Below are 24,437 nucleotides of genomic sequence, written 5' to 3' on the forward strand. Positions count from 1 at the left end.
CGAATGTTTATACCTCAAAAACATATGTTATCAAAGGAAGTAAATAATATAACAAAAGCAGTCACAAACTGTCATATCCCCCGTCGAATGAAGAACAGTATCAACTTCGCCTTCCGACATAGGATTGCTATCAAACAACGGATACTAACTAAAATAATAATGCAGTCAGAGTAATCATGGTTCTTGTGCGCTGCACTTCTCCTCAATGAGATATATCTGTATATGAAAATTGAAGTCAATGCATTAAAGAAATTTAAAGTCAACAACTGGACAAACTTGAAGTGTGAAAATTAACAAAGGACAATTTAACTCAAAATATAATGGTCAACACAGCCTGACAGACCGACAGACAAACAGACGCAAGGCTCTCTCTCTCTCTCTCTCTCTCTCTCTCTCTCTCTCTCTCTCTCTCTCTCTAGATATATATCTATATATATATAGCCAACACGACTACGTGGTGGGAGTATGTTCTGTAATTACTTTTAGTTTAAAACGTTTTGTGAAACTGAGGCCAGATTTGTCCCATTATATAATGAGGGAGGTAACTGTTACAGTAATGTTTTAGTTGCGTGTTTAATGGTTTTGTTTAACCTCACCCCTCAAATAACTGCGAATTCAATGTTTATCATATTACGGATGCAATAAGTAATAATAAATATCAATACAATTAAAGGAAAAATCTGAAATTAATTGAAATTTTACTGAACTCCTCATGAGTTATTAAAAAAATTTCATTGCAAAAATCCGAACATGAGAAATTTATTAGTCATAACTTCCGGGTTAAATGTCATCAGATTTCGCGTAAATTACTAACGACGAATAATCACGGGATCTACATGAATATCGACCGACCTTTATCGTCATTGATACCCTCTGATGACGAACAAATGGAGCACGGTCCGCCACCTGACGTTACGAACGTTTCTGTGACGTTTGCGCCACGTTTGGACCGATCTACGCGTTCTCCGACGCGTGAATCCAGAGCCGGTGATGGCAATCAAGAACAATCTCCTCTCTTAGCTCCAAGATCTCTTGAAATCGAGTATGGTGGTTTTGAGAACCACTTTCCTGAAGACCCTGTATTTCAGGAACATGCACGAATGGCAGAAGACGCCATCGACTGTGGCCGTTTTCCGGAACGCATTTACCAAGGCTCTAGTGGGAGTTACTTCGTAAAAAATATTGATAATGTAAGTACAGTATAGGTTTTAGGAAAAGGTACAAGTATAGAAATAAGATAACCATGCAAAAAATCATGAAAATGGTTATATAATTATTATGCCCTTTTTTGTAGTTCAACATTTTTAATAAGTAAACAACGATAATCAGGCTCGTAGCTAGGGCCATTTTGGGATTACTCAAATTGATGGCGACTAGCTTAATAATCCCTTCACCCCATACTCCTCATGGATTTTTATTTTAAATTTGGGCTTTTGGTATGACAAAAACTTTGACTTGTCAAAATTTCATTACGCAACTGCGTATTTGCTTTCTGTCAGCTATGAGCCTGATAATGGATAATAAACTTTACTTGTAGCTTAATTAAATGTTAAATATAAAGAAATCGATCAGTCAATTTTAGTACATTAGTCATACTCTGCATGTAAGATAATAATGCGTCTATTTCATAGTTATGTTGTGACAAAGCTTTGTCACTTAGTTGTATGTAACCCGACCAACTATAAGGAGGCGTTTTTTAGAGCTTTACGGTGCAGCCTAAAGTCTATGCATGCACTCTCTTGAGATTCAACCCGCGCAGTTACTAGACATTAAAAAGAGTCCTGTATTTCCAAGAGACTATAAGAGTGTCTTTGTGCGGTTCGAAGGGTTCTAGTTTAGTGATAAAGGTTATTTAGGACTAGGGGAACCAGGAGATCCAAGAAACACTTTAGATATGACTGTAGTACATGTTATTTGGTCACCATTTACAGTCAGATATTTTATTTGCTATATGAAAATGTATTTAACAAATTTATCATTCCAGTAAAGTTTTTTGATGAAAAAAATGCTGTACAACTACTTAATTTACAGAAGTTTTCTTAAACAATTGCTTATACTAAAATAAGTAAATGTAATATTATCACCGCAAGCTTGATCATATGAGCCACATTGATTTTCGACCTTAGGACATCATTATAACAGATCAAATAATCATTAATAAAAAGTGCTAAAATAATTATTTTTTCAATGTGTTATAATTTCTTTTTAAAGAATCTTCATCAGACATCATAGACATCATTTTTTGATGATGTATAAATATTACCTGACTCATGTTTCTTTAGCAACCACAGTTTTCTTCTTGACTAATTTCGACTGCATTTAAAGTGTCTGTTTCAAACATCCCTAAAGTTTAAAAATACTACAATGAATCATCAAACTTTTCTTTATTTATGAATCATTTTAGATTTTCATGTTGCTCTAATTAAAGTGGTTAATATTTAGCTCGACTATTCAAAGAATAAGGAGGGCTATACTACTTGCACCAGCGTCGGTATCTGGTTACATAATGACGTTAGATAACTCCATATTATCTTTTATACAAATTATGGCCCCTGATTAACTATGGAACTTAGTTTAAAGTTTTAGGACAGGTTTGGATATTTATTAATAACTTCTATACCCTTCTTTCAATTGACTTAATACTTCACACAGTTGTACAGGACCATCACATAATGAGGTTACATAACTCAATATTATCCTTTATACAAGTTATGGCCCCTGATTGACTTCGGTTAAAGTTTTAGGGCAGGTTAAAGTTTTAGGGCAAGTTGGGATTTTCCCTTATAAGTCCAATGCCCTTCATTCAATTGACTTAATACTTCACACAGGGCTATCACACAATGAGGTTACATAACTCCATATTATCCTTTATACAAATTATGGGCCCTAATTGACTATTGAACTTAGGTTAAAGTTTTAGGGTAGGTTGGGATATTTATTGATAACTTCTATTCCCTTCATTCAATTGACTTAATACTTCACACAGTTGTTCAGGACCATCACACAATGAGGTTACATAACTCCATATTATCCTTAATACAAGTTATGGCCCCTGATTGACTTAGGTTTAAGTTTAAGGGCAGGTTAAAGTTTTAGGGTAAGTTGGGATTTTAATAAAAAAAACTTCTATACCCTTCATTCAAAGCACTTAATACCTATGCAGAATTATTTATGACCATCTTACAATAAGGAACATTATAAACTCCATTTTAACCCTACATACAAATTATGGCCCTTGAATGATTTTTTTTTAATTTTTCTTTAAATTTCTTTTGAAAGGCACATTTTTATATTCTTAACCGCATTTTCATAAAGGGAAAACAAGTTATTTGAATGACTTGCGTCATGTTTGGGCGGGCTAATGGGAGGGTCAAAGTCACCTTATGTATCGAATAATTTTAGCTTTTTAGCTAGGTTTGACATAAAGAGACCAAACTTGGTAAATACGAAGAGTTTATGGAGACCTTTTATTGGAATGAGGTTGAGGCCCTGGGATCAAGGTCAAGGTTACTATTAATAGGAAAATGGTTGGTATTGAATAACTTAAGTAAGGGTCTACATATTGTGACCAAACTTGGTATATAGGAAGAGTTTATAGAGACCTTTCATGAGATTGTGTTTACGGCCCCCGAGAGTTATGGTCACTGTTTACTTTTTACAAGTAAGGGTTGACATAGTGTGACCAAACTTGGTATACAGGACAAGTTTATGCAGAGCTTGATATGTAGGAAGAGTTTATGGAGGACTTCCATGGGATTGTGTTTGGGGCCCTTAGGATCAAGGTCACTGTTACAAAAAATAGAAGAATTAGCATTTAAAACTGAATCTCTTCTGCCAATTATTAAAAACCTGGTTTTGTCACATTGTGATTCTTGTTCACTTTTTAATTTATTTGTTGTATTGCTTTTGACAGGGACATTGTTATTGTATTCACTTCTAAGTCAAAGCGGTGAAGTCGAGCGCGCTGTCTTACGACAGCTCTTGTCTTTTTCATTCTTCGTTTATTTATATATATATAAACTTCAAGACTGAAATATCACTTTAATATAGGTAAAATTAAGAAAATTAGACAAAAACAGATACTTTTTATATTGAAAAGAAAAAAAATGGTATGGGTTATAATGTTTGACTGTTGCAGTAAATCCGCGATAACTCTTGCAGCCGAATTCTTGATAACTGCTAATTGGTCGAGAACATGGCTACTTAGTCCCAAACTTTATTCCTTCTATTTTCATTTTAAATATACTGCCGATAATTCGAAACCTAACCTCTAATTAAGTTGCTCACAAGAACACCATTTTTTGTCCCAAATACTAAAATCATACATAAAGGTCTATCAATAACTCAAGCAGTCCATTAGTCATAATTTCATGCATTTTCCGGAATGCATGTTCCAAAATAAACAATTGACAGGCATTAACTTTTTGCAAGTTGCAATGAAAGACTTAACAAATTAATTAATGGGGTATTGAAAAAAAATGGCTGAGAGAAAAAGATGTTATATTATGAAACAAAATATTATTAAATAACTGATGTTATTTTGATTTTAAATGATGAAAGAAATGTTTAGAATTTGAAAACGAATATAAACATGGTAAATATATATAATTTTACTAGACATGTTTTGACTTCAAAACTTTGAAATAAGGCATTTCATAAGGCCTTTTTTTATTATATGTTTTACTAACGGCCAGAGATGTTAAGTTTCAGAGGAGGAGGAAATGAAAATAAAAATAAAAGTTTTTGGTCGGGTGGGGGAGGACACACAGAAAAGCAAAAGCTATGATGACTGATGTATCCTTTATGATTTTCTATTTGAATGTCAAGTCATTATATATGTAAGTGTGTGCACATTTGTTTGTATTTGTTTTATCTGACAAGTTCACTTCATATTTTCATCAATCACTCTTTATACTTTGTTAATGCATGTTATAATAGACAAGTGACATAAAAAAAATCAATTATTTTCAGTAAATTTATTTGCCATTAAGAATTTAAGGAATCGGCCATCACTCCACTGCGTTGTCTTTGCTGCAAATTGTCCGATACCAATTCACCAACCATGTCATTGTTACAGGTAGCAAAAGAGCTTTTTATCTGTTTGTTTCCTTCTATACAGCGAATATTTATCCGCCAGGAACTAATGGGGGCAGCCATTTTATCAATGACGATGCAAATCGGGGTGAGCTAAAACCTGGTACCAGGTATCGATATCGAAAAAAGCCGTTATCACAGTTTGTGATACTGGATTATGTTGATACCGTGTTATTTAAAGTATGCATTGGTTGTCAATAAGCAATTAATAACGGACCGTGGATACTTGGATTTATGGTCTGATAATAACCCTCGATATCAACATAATCCGGTATCAGAAAGTGATACCGGATACCGGGGGATACAAGGTACCGGATACCGGGTTTTTAGCACCAGCCTGCAAATCCGATGAATGTTTTTCATTGGCTTAAACCTTTTCAGAGATGTTTACACCAACATTTTAACAGCTATTGCGATGTCCTCTGCTTTTAATGATTTGCCGCGATAAAGTTTCATCGGCGGAAATAAAAAAAACCGAAATCACAATTTTATTTTTATTTCAAAAATGAGTTTTTTCGGGTGTGTGTTAACAAGAAACATTAGCTCAATGAGCTATTTTCCGACATTTCAATTGTCAAAATGACATAATATTATTTCTGTTAAGTTTTGTTGCAGGCCTTTAATTAATTCTGATAAATGAATTCCATATGACAGACACACCAATTTGCCTAAAGTTTTCATTATGTAAACCTTCAAAACAGTTAAAATTATATTGTGTCACACAGTTTTATTTAAAGCTACAGTCTGAAGGACAAATGAAAATAACATTTTATGTTAGGAACGATGTTTCGGATAAAGAATTAGTAAGCTCATTAAACATTCCATTGGAGCAACATGCAAATCTGCTGTTGGAGCACATTACCGGTACTTGATATGGTAAAAAAATTAGATGAACATGTCAAAAGTTTTGAACCCAAAAGGCAATTTCGAGTACTTCTTTTGTTGGAATCCAGCCATCCAAGTAAAAGAATTGCTGGAAAAAAGGATTTTTTCTGAACTTTATGCTGATCCATGACCATGCAGCTTTCAGAGTGTTTAATTATTTTGATGGAAATTAAAAATTCGCATCAAAAGAACTTGGCCCCTATCCAGGCTGCTTGTAATAATTGTACCTATGGCAACTGTTTTTAAGTTCTACAGTGCAAGAAAATGTACCATATACTTTGTAATAAAAGGTTCCTTTTTAGAATTGAAATAAAAAGTGCATCTGCTTGTCAACAGCTTTATGGGGTTATTAGCAGGGCTAGCATTGTTTTTGTTTAATGTTCTTTTAATCGTTAATATTTGTGACTTTATGAAGTGTTATATTACAACTTGTTATGCTTTTACTGCAATTTCTAAGGGTGGATCAGGATTTTATGTATTTAAGGAGCGTCCCACCACAGGAATCCCCGAACTAGACTCTAAACATACCCCTCTCCCACCCCTCATTCTTGTGGATCTGCTATGAAACATTATCATAGTTATTGTATGCTGTATTATCTTCGAAATCTAGTGCTTGATGTATTAAATTATGTATCATAATGACATATACCGGTACTGGAAATGTAAACTCCTGTTTTATCAACATGGCAACATCTGTCATCATTGATTTTTGAAGATTTCAGTTGTTCTTTTTTTTTAAATATATCAATGAAGATAAAAACACAGCTAGAATGCAATATATTTGTTTAAAAATAGCATACAAGTGTAAATAACTAATGTTTTTACGCATAGTCCAATAGCAGGCAATGAATTGCTCATAGCCAAGGGAGACAAATCTGTCATATCTGTCAATGTTCTTCCCACATTTAAAAACCTGTCTATATCTCAAAGAATGACATAGTGCTTGATAAAAAAATGTATAACAATTAGGCAATAATGGCTATAAATGTTTTAATTTTCAAAACATGGTTAAGTACAGAAAAATTTGAAAGAGGTTTATGTCAGAATTTTCGTCTTTTAATCATTATCTGACAGTAAAATACAAAATGTAGGACAACTTCCCCTGTTTTAAAGCTCACCTTCCAAGCATGATTTTGGATGTCTCATATGAAAAAGTTTTTTTGCCATGACTGCTATTTGCGATATTATAATAATATATGATAAAGATAGTAAAATAACAATAATATATTATCATTATTATTATTATTATTATAGTAATTATAACAGTACTAGTTTTTGAAGATAATTTGTTAAGCTTTGTAAGTTATTTACAATATGGCTTCATAAAAAGAATATAACATGCACAGGCAAATACACACACACACGTAATAGTTTCCAAACTTCTTCCTCAACACAATCTACAGTTGAATCCCGTGTTGGCTCAAACTCACTGGGAAATATACATTTGAGCTACAAAAAGTTCGAGCCAAGCAGAAATTACACATTGCAACGTTTTACACAAATCGTCTTTTATTCCTTATTTATATAGATATATGTCGTACCTTTTTACAAACAACAAGCCTGTCAAAAGTCTTATCTATCTCCATAAAGGAGAATATTTATGCAAGATATTTCCAGTATCATTCTGTACTAAAGATGTTGGGGAATTTTCAAACTTTACTGCTACATATTTAAATTTGAGAAATACTTGCGTTTAATATCTTATCTTATATACAAGTCATTGATACTTAGCTTAGTGGTCAAACTTGGTCACCTACTCTGATTATCATCGCTTTGAGGTAATTCAGTGCAATGAGATTTCACCAAGGTAAATTGTACAGAGCCTAGTGGGTCCCCCAATACTACCAGGACTGACCACTCTTTCTCTTCTCCAGGTTCTGTTACATTTTAGATGTCATTCATTGATGTTATACAACTACTTTGTTTGATCTGGCTATATATACATATATAGCCCTCCCCCCCCCCCCCCACACACACACCCTTTAGGCTTCTACACAGCACAAGGAATGTGGTGGGATCAAGCCTATTGCAGCCAATGGGTGAGGGTAGACCTTAACAATTAACTGCTCCTCTCAAAGGTCCAAGTCATGATTGGAGGTCATACCCTGTACATGCACATACTCTAAATGAATGTCTGGATTGAAACTTTGTCCAGCATTGGACCAAATCATTTTTAGCTCTACTGGCCAAAGGCCAGAAGAGCTTATGCGATGGTAATGTGTACGTAGTATGTGCATCCGTGCGGTCGTGCGTTCGTGCGTCTGTAAACAATTGCTTGTGAACACGATACAGTCTTCAGTTTTGATTGTATCTTGATGAAACTTGTACAGTATCTAGATATCCATTAGAGCTGGGTTCCTTTCGAAAACCAGCCAGATCCGCCCATGCATGCATAGATTATGGCCCTTGATAGTATAAAAAAATGCTATTGTGTAAACAATTGGTTGTGAACACGATACAGTCTTCAGTTTTGATTGTATCTCGATGAAACTTGTACAGTATCTAGATATCAATTAGAGCTCGGTTCCTTTCGAAAACCAGCCAGATCCGCCCATGAATGCCTAGATTATGGGCCATGAAAGTTTCAAAGAAATGCTTTCTATTTTTAGCCAGGTCTGCATGAGCAAATTCTATTTTTAGCCAAGTTTACATGTACATGTAAATTCAAGTCTAGAGTTAAGGGAGACAATTTGCAAGTCTAGGATTTTGAGAGACAATTTGCTTTTTGCTTCTGCAGCTGATTTTGTGAAATACTCTGCCTTGTTCTTGTTGAAAGCCCAAAGGCCATTTTTTAGCTTTAAGTTCTGTAGTTTGCGCATTCATCTTAACAAAATTGGTTGTGAATGTTTAAGTTATGCACCTGGTGTCATTACTGGCCACACCCAGGGTTCACAGGTTTGGTAAACATAAATCTGGAAAGGTTTGAAAATCTTTTTGTGTGTTCGTGCATCCATCTCAGCACAACTGATTGTGAATGTTTGTTCAAATTGATCAATGTTGTCCTAGGATGCCCTTGACTTTGACCAACTTTTTTTAACTTTTAAAACTACAGAAATTTTTACTATGAGTACAGTTTTGAAAGCATTTTTTTTGGTCAGATGACTTTTACTTGGCACATATTAAAATAGTTCATGCAACTTATCTGCTTAAAATACTTTCTGGGCTCAGATGTTGAACGTGCTACGTTTTCAGGTAACCCAAACACAAAACATAAACTATATGTCTGTTGCCTTTTACCCATACATACATGCTCTGGATTGATATGACCACAAAAGCCATGCCAGTAGAGCATAGGCCCTTTTGGGCCTCTTGTTTTTCAATCCAGTATAACTGTATCCTTATTTCCTCTACAGTCCTCAAATGTTTCCTTAGAAGTGTAATACACAGCAGACAAGACATAACACAGTGATAACCATCATCAATGTAAAATTAGTTTTAGGACCTCTGATTTGTATAACAAGAATCATTGGTGTTGAAAAGTGGTAGACAGTCTGAAATTGGAAAATAGTGACGCTGGATGAATTGGGACAGCCTGGGAAGTAGACTCGACATTGGAAAAAGTGCAAGAATGTGGAAAATAGCTCGCATCAAGTATAGTATTGTTCAGATTGAAGCTATTGGATATATTTAGATCAGCGGAAATGTAAACAATACAACGTGTCCATTTAGGATTTTCTGTTAACACAGAACTTGATGCTCTGTATGAATTAGTGTGTCAATCGTCCATGGTTTATTGAAGAGAACGTGCTAAAGGGGTTAGTGTTGAACATGTTGATAACAATTTAAGATCATTTAAAATGAGTGAAGTACAAATATGGATACAAAAGTTTGTGAATGTTGTGAGGTAAACAGAAAGATAACAGATACATGTGATTATCCTTATTTCATCTCCATTCATCAGTGGATTAAGGTTCAAATTTGTGAATGGTCTTCTGTGTATTAATTTAAACAATGTTAAAGCCTTTGTCTTAGGAATGTGTCTATTGTATATTGGATAATAAGGTTTCATTTTTGGAAGTATTGTTTATTGTTATTTTACTATGTACCTATCTTGTACTTCCAGTGTACACTATTTAAAAGCATACGTCATGTAAACATGTATTGTTTTTGATGGCATTCAACTTACAGCATTTCATTTTCAACCTACATTCAATAATAATTAACCACAATACAATAGTACATTATAGAAAATAAATGACTGCCTTTCACAACCTTACTTTGACCTGTAATCAATACAAAATCTATTATTATAGATTACCATACAATCATGTGTTATTTTTCAAGAGTCATATTAATCAAATGATCAAATGTAATACCAGTCATTGATTTATTTAAACCCCTCAGGAAATATAGACTGTTTAAGTGTGTAAAAGTTCTCTGTATTTGTAGTGTTGTGATAAGGATGTTATAACTACATGTCCTCCAGTCAGTGTACAAATTAAATCACTTAAATGTCCAGTTAAGAAAATTCAAGTTCAGGATATGAGCAGGTGTTTAAATCCTACTTGTACGGTTATTGTACAGATGTGAAAGAGGAAGTTATATTCTTTTCTTTTTTTAAGAAACACAAAGGGAATATACAAGTTTGCATTAATGGCATGTTTTTCTGTTTGAGATATTGATTAAGTTTGAGATTTTCAGAAAATATTTTGCAAGACGAGTAAATAATTCGGATCCCTTGGCATATCATGCAACATAGATCCACGAGAAGATTATGGCGTAGACAAATGTGAGACAATAATTAACGGAGGATACTGTGTCATGTGTGACAGGGTATTAGGAAACCGAATTAGCCTAAAATTGCGTAAGAGACAGGAAATATTTGTGACGTGCCATGACAGACTCAGACACGATACACATTGTGCAGCGTCAGGATGCAGGACCGGAGCTGTACCAAGCTTTCGATTACAAAATCGATCCAAACACGTACATGTCACCATATGGAAACAAGTTTAAAACTTGTGAAGAAGAATATGCCCAGATTGTGTATGAATGTGAATTGGGGCTCGACTTTGGTCAGCAGCCCAAATTGAGCAAAAAAGGGACAAGTGGATGCTACTTTGTGTACAACAGACAGGGAGTAAGTATTTGTGTTCAACAGACCTTCAACATAGATGAAAATAGTCAGACAATGTAACTAATGATCATTATGATGTTATGATTCATATGATGGTTTTTGCCAACAACTACCTGATTTGTTTATTGTACAATGAAATAAAGCCAATAACCACTTGCATGACCCCTGGCTATTTCTTGTATGAATGCATGTACACAAAAACATTCAATCTCTCTATTCATTGTTGTGTTTTTTGTAAGCATGGTGGCCCTGGGTCCATTTCTCATCCCAATAGTCTTACGGTAATTAACCATGATTGTTGGTAGGAGCATTTCTGATAGACCCTATATATGTCACCTTGTATTTCTCCAGTTCGGAAGAGTATAATACATTATTTTACTATACAAAACGCAATTCAATCACATGTCGTTCAAAGTGAACATGTGTTACAAAAAAGGAAAAGCCTCAACAAAAATAAACATAGAATGAAAAAGCCTGGTATGTGATTTAAGAACAAAACTGAACATGAATATAATGCAATAATAATATGTGTGATTCATATACCAATGCCTTATAGCTTATTGAAGAAGCATTACGGTAGTAAACATTCAGAACAATATTAAAATGATCCCTTGGTACGCATGAAGTCATGTGTTCAGATCATTTTCCTCATATATGTCACTTAATTGTGGACGTTATATTGAACAATATGCATGTATGTACATGTAGTAAGGCCCATAACTCTTGTTTTAGTGATAATAGTTCAGTTATGCCCCTTGATTGACGGAGAATATTATGGTGTAACTGTTACAGTTGGCATCTGTCTGGAGCTCTTTTGTTATTCCAGCAGCTTAACATATGGAAAAAGATCTGAATTGGCAAATAATGTTTCTCTAAAGGGGCATATAATGCCAATTTTTTATTTCTATTTCACAGCATTAATATTTTTAAGTCATTTGACTTTAATGATCATAACAAAACAGCATATGATTTGCGTAAGGATAAACAATTATTAGCGATATTTTGTCGCTTTTTTAACTGCGGAATTTGTGGCCACATCCCATTTATAAAGCCTGTTATTTTTATTATCTGTTCCCAAATGTTTTTCTTGGTTTTAATCATTTAAGTGAAGTGAGTTAAACAAAATAATGCATTGAAATTCTTTTTTTAAATGTTTTGCATGAATCTATATTGTGCACCTTTAACATCCCTGAAACAATTTGGGAAAATTGATACTGGTAACAAAACAAGTCTGGAAAGGAATTGGCCGGCTGCTAAAAATCATTAATTAAGCAATTATTCCGGAAGCTGTAGCACTCGGTTGTTGCTGTAAATATTACTTTAGATTGTAGATATTGTTATTGAGCTGTAATTTAATCGGAAGAATATATTAAAACTGTTGTTTGTCCATTAACTCAAATGACACAACTTTTCACAGCCTTCCATGAAAATCTTTTGGTGATAAGAGTTTCTTTTCCGAGTGTTCATTTTCAGTTTTTGGCAAGAAAGCACATGGAGCATATAACATAGAAATGATATACCCCAGTAGCATCTGCAACAATGATTTAAGGCCACAGGTGTACATACATATAAAGAAATGATATACCAGTACCCAAGTAGCATCTGCAACAATGATTTAGGCCATAGGTGTACATGATACATTTAAAGAAATGATATACCCCAGTAGCATCTGCAACAATGATTTAAGGCCACAGGTGTACATACATATAAAGAAATGATATACCAGTACCCAAGTAGCATCTGCAACAATGATTTAGGCCATAGGTGTACATGATACATTTAAAGAAATGATATACCCCCAGTAGCATCTGCAACAATGATTTAAGGCCACAGGTGTACATACATATAAAGAAATGATATACCAGTACCCAAGTAGCATCTGCAACAATGATTTAAGGCCACAGGTTTACATACATATAAAGAAATGATATACCAGTACCCAAGTAGCATCTGCAACAATGATTTAAGGCCACAGGTGTACATACATATAAAGAAATGATATACCCCAGTTGTATCTGCAACAATGATTTAGGCCAATAGGTGTAAATACCTATAGAGAAATGATACCCCAGTAGCATCTGCAACAATGATTTAGGCCAATAGGTGTAAATACCTATAGAGAAATGATATACCCCAGTAGTATCTGCAACAATGATTTAGGCCAATAGGTGTAAATACGTATAGAGAAATGATACCCCAGTAGTATCTGCAACAATGATTTAGGCCAATAGATGTAAATACGTATAGAGAAATGATACCCCAGTAGTATCTGCAACAATGATTTAGGCCAATAGGTGTAAATACGTATAGAGAAATGATACCCCAGTAGTATCTGCAACAATGATTTAGGCCAATAGGTGTAAATACGTATAGAGAAATGATACCCCAGTAGTATCTGCAACAATGATTTAGGTCAATAAGTGTAAATATGTATAGAGAAATGATATACCCCAGTAGCATTTGCAACAATGATTTAGGCCAATAGGTGTACCCGGTACATACATTTAAAGGAATTATACATTAACCTTTCTCAGAAAAATATTGGGGGGAAAGTTGTTCTAACCTTTCTACCTTAATATTGCAGCAAAGTGTTTTTATTAAACAAACTGTTTTTATGCATTTGTTGCCTGCCTGTTTAGTGTTTTGACTGGTGAGCAGAAATCCCACTGGAATTATTGTTATTTTATGTTCATTTCTTCTTGTGCACCATATGTTTATATACATTTCATGGTGGTTTTCCTTATAGACATTTAATCAATGGAAAGTGAACCTAATAACAGTGAATTATGCAGTTTCTTCTCTTTTTATTGTAAGATTTGTTAAAAATGATGGTAATCTTAGAATTGAGAGCCATATGAGATTGGTGCTATGCTTTAATAAATTCATTGTGACCCTCATTTTTTTCTGTTTTTTGGGTGGCCATGAAGTATATTGAGTCATTCGGTTTTGCTAGATATATATTCATATTTGAATGATCAAGGACCTACTTGTATTTAAAAAATTACTATTTGATTTCAAGTGGTTTACATGTGAATGAATCATCATGTTTTGGGAATTAAACAGTCATTATAAAAAAAACACCTTTTTCTGAATTGGTGTATTTCAAACTAAAAAAAATTGGTGGACATTATTACACAATTGTTATTAAAGCAATACATCCAGGCCAAAAAGTGCTTTTACACTGTAGCTCATAGTTATTAACACATATATAAACCAAGGTCATGAGTTTGATCCTTCTGGGTCATATTAAAACACACTGGCCTAACAAAGTGGTAATTGCCAGAGATTGACATTTTGATTAAAGAGAAAGGATCTAGAATTTGTTTTAATTGGCAGGATATGTGCAACAAGTACAGGATGTTAAAAGTGTCTTCGGTGAAAGCAAAGACAATCTAGTATCTTCTGTATTTTTGTTTGACATCATTCAAAGCATTTCTTTTTTTTTCCACCTTTGAAATGTAAATTGCAAGTTGAAATGAAACTGAGCAGCTCATAATGATCTAGCCAATGAAAACCCTGGGATAAACAAATGCTCGTGGACTTGGATTCAATAAATTTTATCATAAGCTAGACTGAAGAACCTGTTTGTGAAGTTTTCTTAGCATTTTTACCAACAAGTACTATACCTCTGTAACTATTATTAGGGAAAATTCTTGCTATTCAATTTCAGGATAAACTTGTTGAAATTGCCTCTTCTCCTTGATTTAAAGAAGTTTCTAATTAGGAATTTGACGGAAACCTTACCGATAGTACGCCTACATAGGCCAGCTGTTATTTCCGAGGGAAAACACAATCTGATTGCATGTCATGTTAATTACTGTATGGTATTATTGCATACTTGGATATTTTAAGAATGAAAAAAACACAAGAACTATTGACATTAATGAGATAATTGTGTACTTCTTCTTTCAGAAAACCATTGCTGTGTTCAAACCCAAAGATGAAGAGCCATATGGAAAGTTGAACCCAAAATGGACCAAATGGCTTCACAAACTGTGCTGTCCGTGCTGTTTTGGGCGAAGTTGTCTTGTTCCAAACCAGGGTTACCTTTCTGAATCGGGTGCAAGTCTAGTTGACCAAAAACTGCAGTTAAATGTTGTCCCAACTACTAAGGTAAAACTGTGGATGATGGCGTGGTTCATTTCTGTGTAAAACAACATATATTATTTTGTAGGACATCATGAACTTTCAAGTTTTAGGCCATTCCAATATTTACATTTTTAAATTGCTGCTCCTAATTCCCCCTTAAAAAACTCAGATATTGTCAGTCAGACTGATTGTCATGTTTTGACACACTAATATGCTAAAACAGTTTGTAATTTAAAGCTTCTAGGGGGTATTTCCTTAAAATTATATTTAAATAAGTTAAAACATTTTGTTTTAAGAAATTAATCATAGTAAAAAGCGTGTGTTTTTAAACTAGATGAGAAAAAAAAAATGTTTTGTTTTACTCACTATTCCAAACTTTTTTGGTCAAACAATAACTTCAATTGGTGTGGCTTTTAGTACTTTGATATACATATTTCAGGTTGTTAAATTGTCGAGTCGTACCTTTAACTATAATGCCATAGATCGGGCTAAAGCAACAACTAAGAAGAACATCAACAGAAACTTCCCTCAAATTGGCAAAAAATTTCACAGACTTGGACTACCAAATAAGGTAAATTGCTCAGGGATATTTTTACCTCTGTGTCTATATCTTACTCTATTTAACCTTAAGTCATAATTATTTATGTGCCAGGACTTACAAACTATTATGGTATTTTTTGATACTCATATTTCAAAATCCAAGCATTGTCTAGTTTTTCAAAGCAAAAGCTTAGGTAATGTGATAGCCTTGCTGTCATCATTGTTGTCAGGATCTTTGTCTTGCCTGTATGACAAAAACTGTTGTAGAAAAACAATAACAACTTGGCAAACATGTAACCAGCGATTATACAGACTTGTGAAGCAAGGCCCATACCTCAGGCTTTAGTAATTGGGATTTATACTTTGTTGACTGAAAAATCACAACTGACAACATTCATTGGCATGTGATTTTAACTGTTCTCCGGTGCTCTTGTTTTATTGTGTTTTTCTAATTGAAAGTCGGGTTCGTTCCAACTGTTCGTGAACGGGTACAAGGACGCAGACTTCTGGTTACGCCGGTTTGATGCAGAGGCTTTGCCAGAATCCACTGCCAGAAAGTTCCAGCATTTGTTTGAGCGACTGGTTGTGCTGGATTACATCATAAGAAACACAGGTCTGGACTTGAGTATTTTTTCTGACTTAAGGCTTACATTGGCTGACATTTCTGGATAATTGTAAGACTGATTATTTGCAGAATGTTGATGAAAGCCATGCTTGATTAAAAGTTCCTTTAGAAATCATACAGTTTTCAAATTCGAAGCAGGGTTCTAACTTTCTCACATTTTGATGCTCTCTGGTCTCACCTGTTTGATTTGATACTAGCAGACTCTCTTCATTAAATATAACAGTTAAGCAAAGAGTGCTGGATTCATTCATTTCAACCAATTGCTTTTGAGGCTAACTGCCATGTACTGAATCCATATTTTCTAATGAATTAATATTTGGTCACAAATTTTAAACTGAGTGAAATTGCTCAAAAGTAAATTAAGCTAAAAAGGACAAATTTGAAACAAAAATGTCACCTGCCATGTTTAGGGCAATTTTCATTTTCTATATCGAAAGTTTAACTATGAATTGTTATTGCAATATCTCTTGTTTGTAAATATTGACATTGATTATCTTCCCTGATTATGGTATTGTTGAGTATACAGAGCAATATCTGCTACACATGTACAGACTGTGTCCTCGATATGAGAAAACTTTGATGGATAGATAAATGCTAAGCTTCTATATATGTACAGATAGTGAACAAATCATTGTTATTTAATCTGTATGGTATCTGATATTATATTATAATCTTTATAAGTATATTGAATTATTTTGAAATTAAAATTAAGCTTAATTACCTTTAGTAGTAATGATATTTCCGGCTTATTTATATTTTATTTGTGGAAATATACCAATTATATACATTTGTCAAATGTAAAAGTTTTTACCTTTTACATTACACAAAAAAATGATGAATGTAATGAATCTCTTACACAAAGTATTGTACATGCCTTTTCGCCCAGAACAGGAATCAACCTTAAAACCCCTTGTAAAGAATCAAATACTTACCTAAAAAATACCTTACTGCTTATGTTTCATGTTTTGTATTTTCATCAAGGGATGTGAAATGAAGATTGCTGCATTATTTATGAAAAAATAACAGTTAATTTTATTTCATTGTAAAAATTTGACATTTCAGATCGGGGTAATGACAACTGGCTAATCAAATATGAACCAGCCTCTGCCGAAACAGACAGCGGAAAAGGGGTTTGTTATAACATTGAACTAAAACATTTAAAAACAGCATTTCTTTCAACTAGATTAACAATCTGAATTTGCTATAACCCTTATTTTGAAATGTTCACACATTTTTATTTATTTCATTGCACTATTCAGAAATTCTTCAATCCACAGAAATATGTTAAAGCTTAGCTTTGTAAAAGGCTAGAAGAAAGTACAGAATAAGAATTTACCCTGGTTGTCATTGGAAATTGAAATCTCATAGCAGTAGACCCCTCTATCTGCCATATAGGGGCCGAAATGTGGCCACTTTCACCCATCAAAAGCTTTTATTTCTCAATGATTGAAAGTCCTGCAATAAGTGTCATAATGCAAATCTTTTTTTAATAGTCTTTGGTTGAGATGTACTACACATTTTGCTAGTGAGACTAGGTGTATGTGGAGCAAGTCCCGCAACTCTGGTTTTACTAGTTGTCAGATTATGCCCCTTATCAAACAAGCTATGGCATTCCCTTGCAGTGTTCTTGTTTGCGTGTTTCAGGACAGCGACTGGAGTTTTGTAGAGAACCCGGAAATCTCAATAGCTGCCATTGACAACGGTCTTGCATTTCCCTTTAAACACCCGGATGAGTGGCGGGCTTGTAAGAGTTTTTCATTTATATACTTAGGCATTACTGTTAACATGTAGAACATGAACATTACATGTGTCACATAACAGGTGTTTCATCCAACGTCAGAAATCTTTGATTTGTATTATTTATTTTTTTGTTTCACTGAATTAAACTATATAAACTCCGAAAAACAACTTTCAACCAAACATTCTTGTGAAGATGCATCATGAATATGCAGCAGATGCTTGCTGCTTACTCCCATAAAAAAATGGTTTCAGTTGAATTCTGGAATATTCATACACTATTTTTAAATGTTCAGAGTATGTACGTAAGTCATTCAGCTATGGTAGGATGACTTGCAACCAATTTTTTGTGTTTTTGGAAGAAAATTGCTGTAGACCTTGTATTGTCGTTAGTGTACAAAACCTTCAGCTTTGGCATTAGCTAAAAACTATTCCAATTAAACTTAAAACATTTCAACTCACAGCAATACACATTTATGAAATAAGTCCGGTAACTCTAGCTGTTGAAAGTGTTGAGTTGTTAGCCTTGATTATCAAAGAAAAGTAGATGAATGTTGACAATCACTTTCGGTGCTCTTTTTAATTATCTTATGTCTTTCAAAGCTTTCAACAATGAATTTTATGACAAACGTTATATTACACTGTTACAAAGTATATGCTTTTATTTCAGACCCGTACCACTGGGCGTGGCTTCCGCAGGCTAAAGTCCCGTTTTCACAAGAAATCAAGGACCTTGTTCTTCCCCAGCTGTCAGATATGAACTTTGTGCAAGAGTTGTGTGACGAGCTGTATACACTATTCAAGGTAGGCGTTGTGTTGATGAGTGTTGTGACCCTGGAACCAGTCACTTTATCTATTTTAATAAACCAGTCTAATAGCAGCTTATGTAGGTAACCAGCTCACAGGAAATAGGAGATCACAATAATAAGCAATCATATGAACAAATGCAGTTGTTAAGACCAAATAGAAAAAAATAAAAGCACTGTGATAACAAAGCAGATATATGTATGTTGAAATTAATAACTTAAAATTAAAGTCTAAAATATTGTATAATTAAAACATAAAATATTGAAACCGGAAAAAAAAAGTAGCTCTGTGCACGCGTGCCAATCTACATCCGCATTACCATGCAAATGAAATAGGATGTTTTCCATCAACTCATAAATGCTTTTGTAAACAAAGCTATTATTATTTTTATTTTATAGAAACTTTAAAGGTAAACAATTAAAGAAAAACTATGATATTTATAATATTCACTGTGTACAATTATGAACACATTTTTGTCCAAATGCTCAACAAGCACCTGCAACTTACATGTGTCTCCCTTTTTCTTTGAAGACTGACAAGGGATTTGACCGTGGAACATTTGATAAGCAGATGTCTGTGATGCGTGGACAGGTATGGCAATTTTGAGCCCTCACTTTTATTCTTAAAAACAGTGGCCAGGCCCCAGTTTCTGAAAACTCTTACCTAACTGAGTGCACTATTTAAGTCCTATTTATTTTGTAACTAGGAAGGAAATAAATACCAGTTTTTTTCATATTTTGATGATGTTTAAGCATTACCTTCCTTTATAAGGTCATGAAATCTGCAAAAAAAAGTTGAGTACACTTCATATGATAATTGAGTTATTATGAAAGTAAATATTTTTTTGTTCTAAACACATATTTTTCAAGTTTTGGACCATGATTCAAATGAGTAAACATATTTAACCATGCTAGGCTTTTAATTGGTAAAAGAAGAAAGTTTGTAGTTATTTCTTCAAAATTTTCAAAAGACTGGAGCCTGACCAGCTTGTCTTTAGTTTACTCAGTATGAGAAAAATCTCTACTTGCCTCCCCATTGAGATGAACCTGTGTGGGAACATTAGTTTAAACGTTAGTTATTTCATGAAATACATTGAAACACATATTATACATGTATCACCTTTTAAAAGGATTGAGGAGATAGCTAAAAAGTAATAGTATTACCTCTCTTATTTTCTTATATGTTGTAAATTATAGTGTTTACAGTATCAACAAATTTTTATCAATTGAAAATGACAGAAATTATGAAATTATGTTATGTTTCATTATTTTTTTAAATATTTTAGATTATGGTATATTTAACAATACAATGCATTTAAATGAATAATTGACTCAGCTATAATGTTGATTGGAAGATAGGATGGAAAAGAGAAGAAATTTGAGAATATCCAAGTGGTTTTGAATGATGGAAGAAAAATGATAGTTTCGATGTATGAACTGTAATAATGTTCACCAAATAGCATTGCTTTATACTTAACCTTGGGAAATATTAATGTATCAATTAACTAATGTTATTTATATTGAATGCCTTAAGAATCTCAAATATTTGGCTATTTTTTAACAGAATTTTCTTCTATCAATTTATGGGAATTTAAGCTCTTTTGTTTACAATTGAGAGTACATGTGTATAAGTATATGACTCAGTATCTTGGCATACACATGTATTATCCCGGTCTTAAAATTAGATTGTTCATGATATCTATGTTAATCATGATATTGTTTCATCCCACAGATATTAAATCTCACACAAGCCCTCAAAGATGACAAATCACCTGTCCAGCTGGTCCAGATGCCTGTGGTAACAGTCGAGAGAAATCGGTCAAGCAGTGGACGTCTCCGAACTGACAGTGACTCTTATACACAAAGTTTTCAACATAGAACTCCTTTCTTCTCCTGGTGCTGATTATGGCCATTTTTGTAGCAACAATCTGTTTTGTGATTGTGTAATATTTAATATACTAGTATTTTTGGATGATCCGTGAAGTGATAAGTGAATAGTTTGCTGTGGAGGAGTTATCAGAACATCCAGATGAACGAAGAAGTGACATAATGTCAGGGTGTGATATGGAAATCCATAGACTCCGTACAAAGACAAGCATGTGGACAAAGTGGTTCTTGTATTCTTTTGTTAAACAAACTTAATAATTACAGCAGACATAAAAACTCAAATTTTAGCGACATGTCAATTTCATACTAAGTTGTGTTTTAATTAATACTTGTGCAAATTTTGTAATGGGATGATAATTTGTATTTATGACAATTTATGGTGTATGTATTGACCAAGTGTGATAAGTGATGCCTGTCTGTACATGCCTGTCTACAAATCATGTTGAAGCTTTATAAATGATTTAACTTTATTGGCGTAAGTCAAAGACTGCTTCTACAATACACATATACACAAAAGAGGTATCCACAGGGAAGCAGTCTCGATGTTATTAAGACTGTTCATTGTTAGCAACTGTTGGTGCAACACTGTCAATGACCCCTACCGCAGTTTCTACTATGACATTATACATTAAGTCATTGGATTCTGACGGACCAGAAAATAAACACCTACAATGTGCTTATTTGTTATGTTATGCATTTGTACTCAGTTATTTTTTCAGCATTTAGAATCTGTGTGTATAATTTAATATAATCAGTACATTGTAAACTTTGATATAAAAAACTAATAACATTGTTTCAGAGTAGGCCATCCAGTATTGGAATATTTTAATAGATCTCTAGCAATTCCAATGAGTAGTGTTTAATATCAAATATGTCAATAATATGTTTCTGTTGCAAACCATCCATAAAAACATCATTATTTCATTTTTCAAAAACTACTGAAACAATAATTTTCCATTGTTTAGAACATTTATATAGTATGTCCATTGTTGTTGTTTTTGTTCAAGATTAACTAATTTGCACATATGTATGGGTACGCAAAATACTTTATTTGTTCAGAAAGTCCCTCAGAAATGTATCTGCTAACACTTTGTCTTTCATTAAGAAGGAACCAGAGTTTATTTGCTCAAATGTTCTAAGTTATTTTGTGTTTTTCACATTAAGGGCGTTCAAGTTTGTGGCTGTAATCACCTTGTGTGACTGCATGTTATTCTCTAACTGTTTTCTATATTAGTTTGTTGGTGGCAGCAGGATCGTCGTCCAAAAGACTTTAAGCAATTACTGAAGCTCATCCCTCTTTAGTTGTGTTAAAATGTGGAAAATTTTCATATTAGTTGAAGGATTTCAAAGATAGTTGATTCCTTGGAGGGCGATAACCAATTTTTGAAGAAAAACATATTCAGAGTTGAGAGATGCTGTATTTTCTTAAGTTACACATTTTATTTGAATGAAAATTAAACAAATGGAGGAATAATGTGAAGAAATTTAAACAACCTTTTTGGGGGACAACTTGTCTTGACACATAAATTACCCTTTAACTGTTAGCGCTTATGTCATTGAGAATATTGAGATGCTTGGATATAAATATTGTTTAAATAGTGCTTGTAAATATATTTAAGATTATTGAGGATTATGAAATGTTGCTAAGTTATTGTCAATGTATATAATGCTGCTATATTTGACTCATACTTGATTAATTGCTTATAAGTAATATTATTTTATTCACTTTATGTTATGAAATTTCATAATAATTGGTGCAATAAAAACTGTTTAAATTACATGTGTGTTATTTTTGTCCTGTCATGATGTCAATGCTCATATAAACATTCTTTTAATTTGTGTCTGATATTCTGTAATTCATATTCAGCTAAAACTATACGCTACCCAACTGTTCTTGGTCCATTATATTGTCAGCTATAACTTGAACCCCACTGTTCTTGGTCTATACCATTGTCAACTATGACTTCTACCCACTGTTCTTCGTCTATACCATTGTCAACTATAACTTGTACCCACTGTTCTTGGTCTATACCATTGTCAACTATAACTTGTACCCACTGTTCTGGGTCTATACCATTGTCAACTATAACTTGTACCCACTGTTCTGGGTCCATACCATTGTCAACTATAACTTGTACCCACTGTTCTGGGTCCATACCATTGTCAACTATAACTTGTACCCACTGTTCTTGGTCTATACCATTGTCAACTAAAACATGTACGCACTGTCCTTGGTCTATACCATTGTCAACTAAAACATGTACCCACTGTTCTTGGTCTATACCATTGTCAGCTACTGTGAAATCATTTATATTCGTTGGCATGAAATTTCGTGGTTTGCCGAAAAAAAAACAATTTCGTGGGTACTTGAATTCGTGGTTTTTCATTTTTGAAAAAGAAAATCGAATATGCGATCGTCCTAGATCGTCCGCATAATCTCCACGCGCTGGCCCGTGATTTCCATCTTGTACGTCACACGGTTTATGACACTTGCTAAAGTGGTACGACATGCCAATTAGTGCATATACCGTTGTCAATTATCGATTTAATTGGGAATTAAAGTCATAAAAAAAGATGTACCGTGATCATAAATACAGATAAGGGAAGCCATTAAGAATTTTGCAAACTGTGGAAACACCGAAAAGGTACGTTTTTTTGAGTAAACAAGATCATTTCAAAATTTATTCACACGTTTTTGTTTTATAAATATATTGAACGCGTCGTTTTGTAGTTTGTCTCGTTGGGTGCTCAGTAACCTCCAATGTAATCGGTTAATTATTTCATAAATCAAAAAATCGAGTACCGACACTCATCACGCACATCTTGTAAATCTTGAGATTTTCATTAACAGCACAAGTTTAAACACGTGCTTCTGTCATTTGGTTCATAAAATTACATAATTGATTTGGTTAATTATTTGTGGCAGTAATATATTAACAAAACAATGATACTAAAATATACAGTGAGACAGGTATAAACGCTGTATACTGCGACTTCTGTAACAAATAAACTAGTATGTACATAACATGGCAGTTGAAAAAGTGAATAAAGAGTCTATATTTCGTCGGATCTTAAATTTGTGGATCACCCTACCCACGAAAACCACAAACATTAATGCCCCACGAACATTAATGATTTCACAGTATAACATGTATCCACTGTTTTGGGTCTATACCATTGTTAGCTATAACTTGTACGCACTGTTCTGAGTCTATACCATTGTCAACTATAACTTGTACGCACTGTTCTGGGGCCATACCATTGTCAGCTATAACTTGTACCCCACTGTTCTTGGTCTATACCATTGTCAACTATAACTTGTACGCACTGTTCTGGGTCCATACCATTATCAGCTATAACTTGTACGCACTGTTCTGAGTCTATACCATTGTCAACTATAACTTGTACCCACTGTTCTGGGTCTATACCATTGTCAACTATAACTTGTACGCAGTGTTCTTGGTCTATACCATTGTCAGCTATAACTTGTACGCACTGTTCTGGGTCTATACCATTGTCAGCTATAACTTGTACCCACTGTTCTTGGTCTATACCATTGTCAGCTATAACTTGTACGCACTGTTCTGAGTCTATACCATTGTCAGCTATAACTTGTACCCACTGTTCTTGGTCTATACCATTGTCAGCTATAACTTGTACGCAGTGTTCTTGGTCTATACCATTGTCAGCTATAACT

The 24,437-nt window shown here is 33.7% G+C and overlaps 1 protein-coding gene across 5 annotated transcripts; it reads left to right on the forward strand.

The window, feature by feature from the left end:
- Positions 1 to 785: 785 nt before the first annotated feature.
- On the forward strand, positions 786 to 22,518 carry LOC128211671 (phosphatidylinositol 4-kinase type 2-beta-like). Of its 5 annotated transcripts, none has more exons than XM_052916675.1 (10): positions 9,559 to 9,889; positions 10,621 to 11,059; positions 14,969 to 15,169; positions 15,585 to 15,716; positions 16,145 to 16,298; positions 17,373 to 17,440; positions 17,955 to 18,054; positions 18,718 to 18,851; positions 19,386 to 19,445; positions 20,586 to 22,518. In XM_052916675.1, the coding sequence occupies exons 2-10, from the start codon at positions 10,814 to 10,816 to the stop codon at positions 20,754 to 20,756; spliced, it is 1,266 nt and encodes a 421-aa protein (XP_052772635.1). In that variant the 5' UTR covers positions 9,559 to 9,889; positions 10,621 to 10,813; the 3' UTR covers positions 20,757 to 22,518. The 5 variants fall into 5 exon arrangements, with proteins under 5 accessions (XP_052772633.1, XP_052772635.1, XP_052772637.1 ...); XM_052916677.1 differs by having other exon boundaries at positions 10,636 to 11,059; XM_052916676.1 differs by having other exon boundaries at positions 9,559 to 9,823.
- The last annotated feature ends 1,919 nt before the right edge of the window (positions 22,519 to 24,437 follow it).

Source organism: Mya arenaria, chromosome 12, assembly GCF_026914265.1.
Source record: "Mya arenaria isolate MELC-2E11 chromosome 12, ASM2691426v1".
Taxonomy (NCBI): domain Eukaryota; kingdom Metazoa; phylum Mollusca; class Bivalvia; order Myida; family Myidae; genus Mya; species Mya arenaria.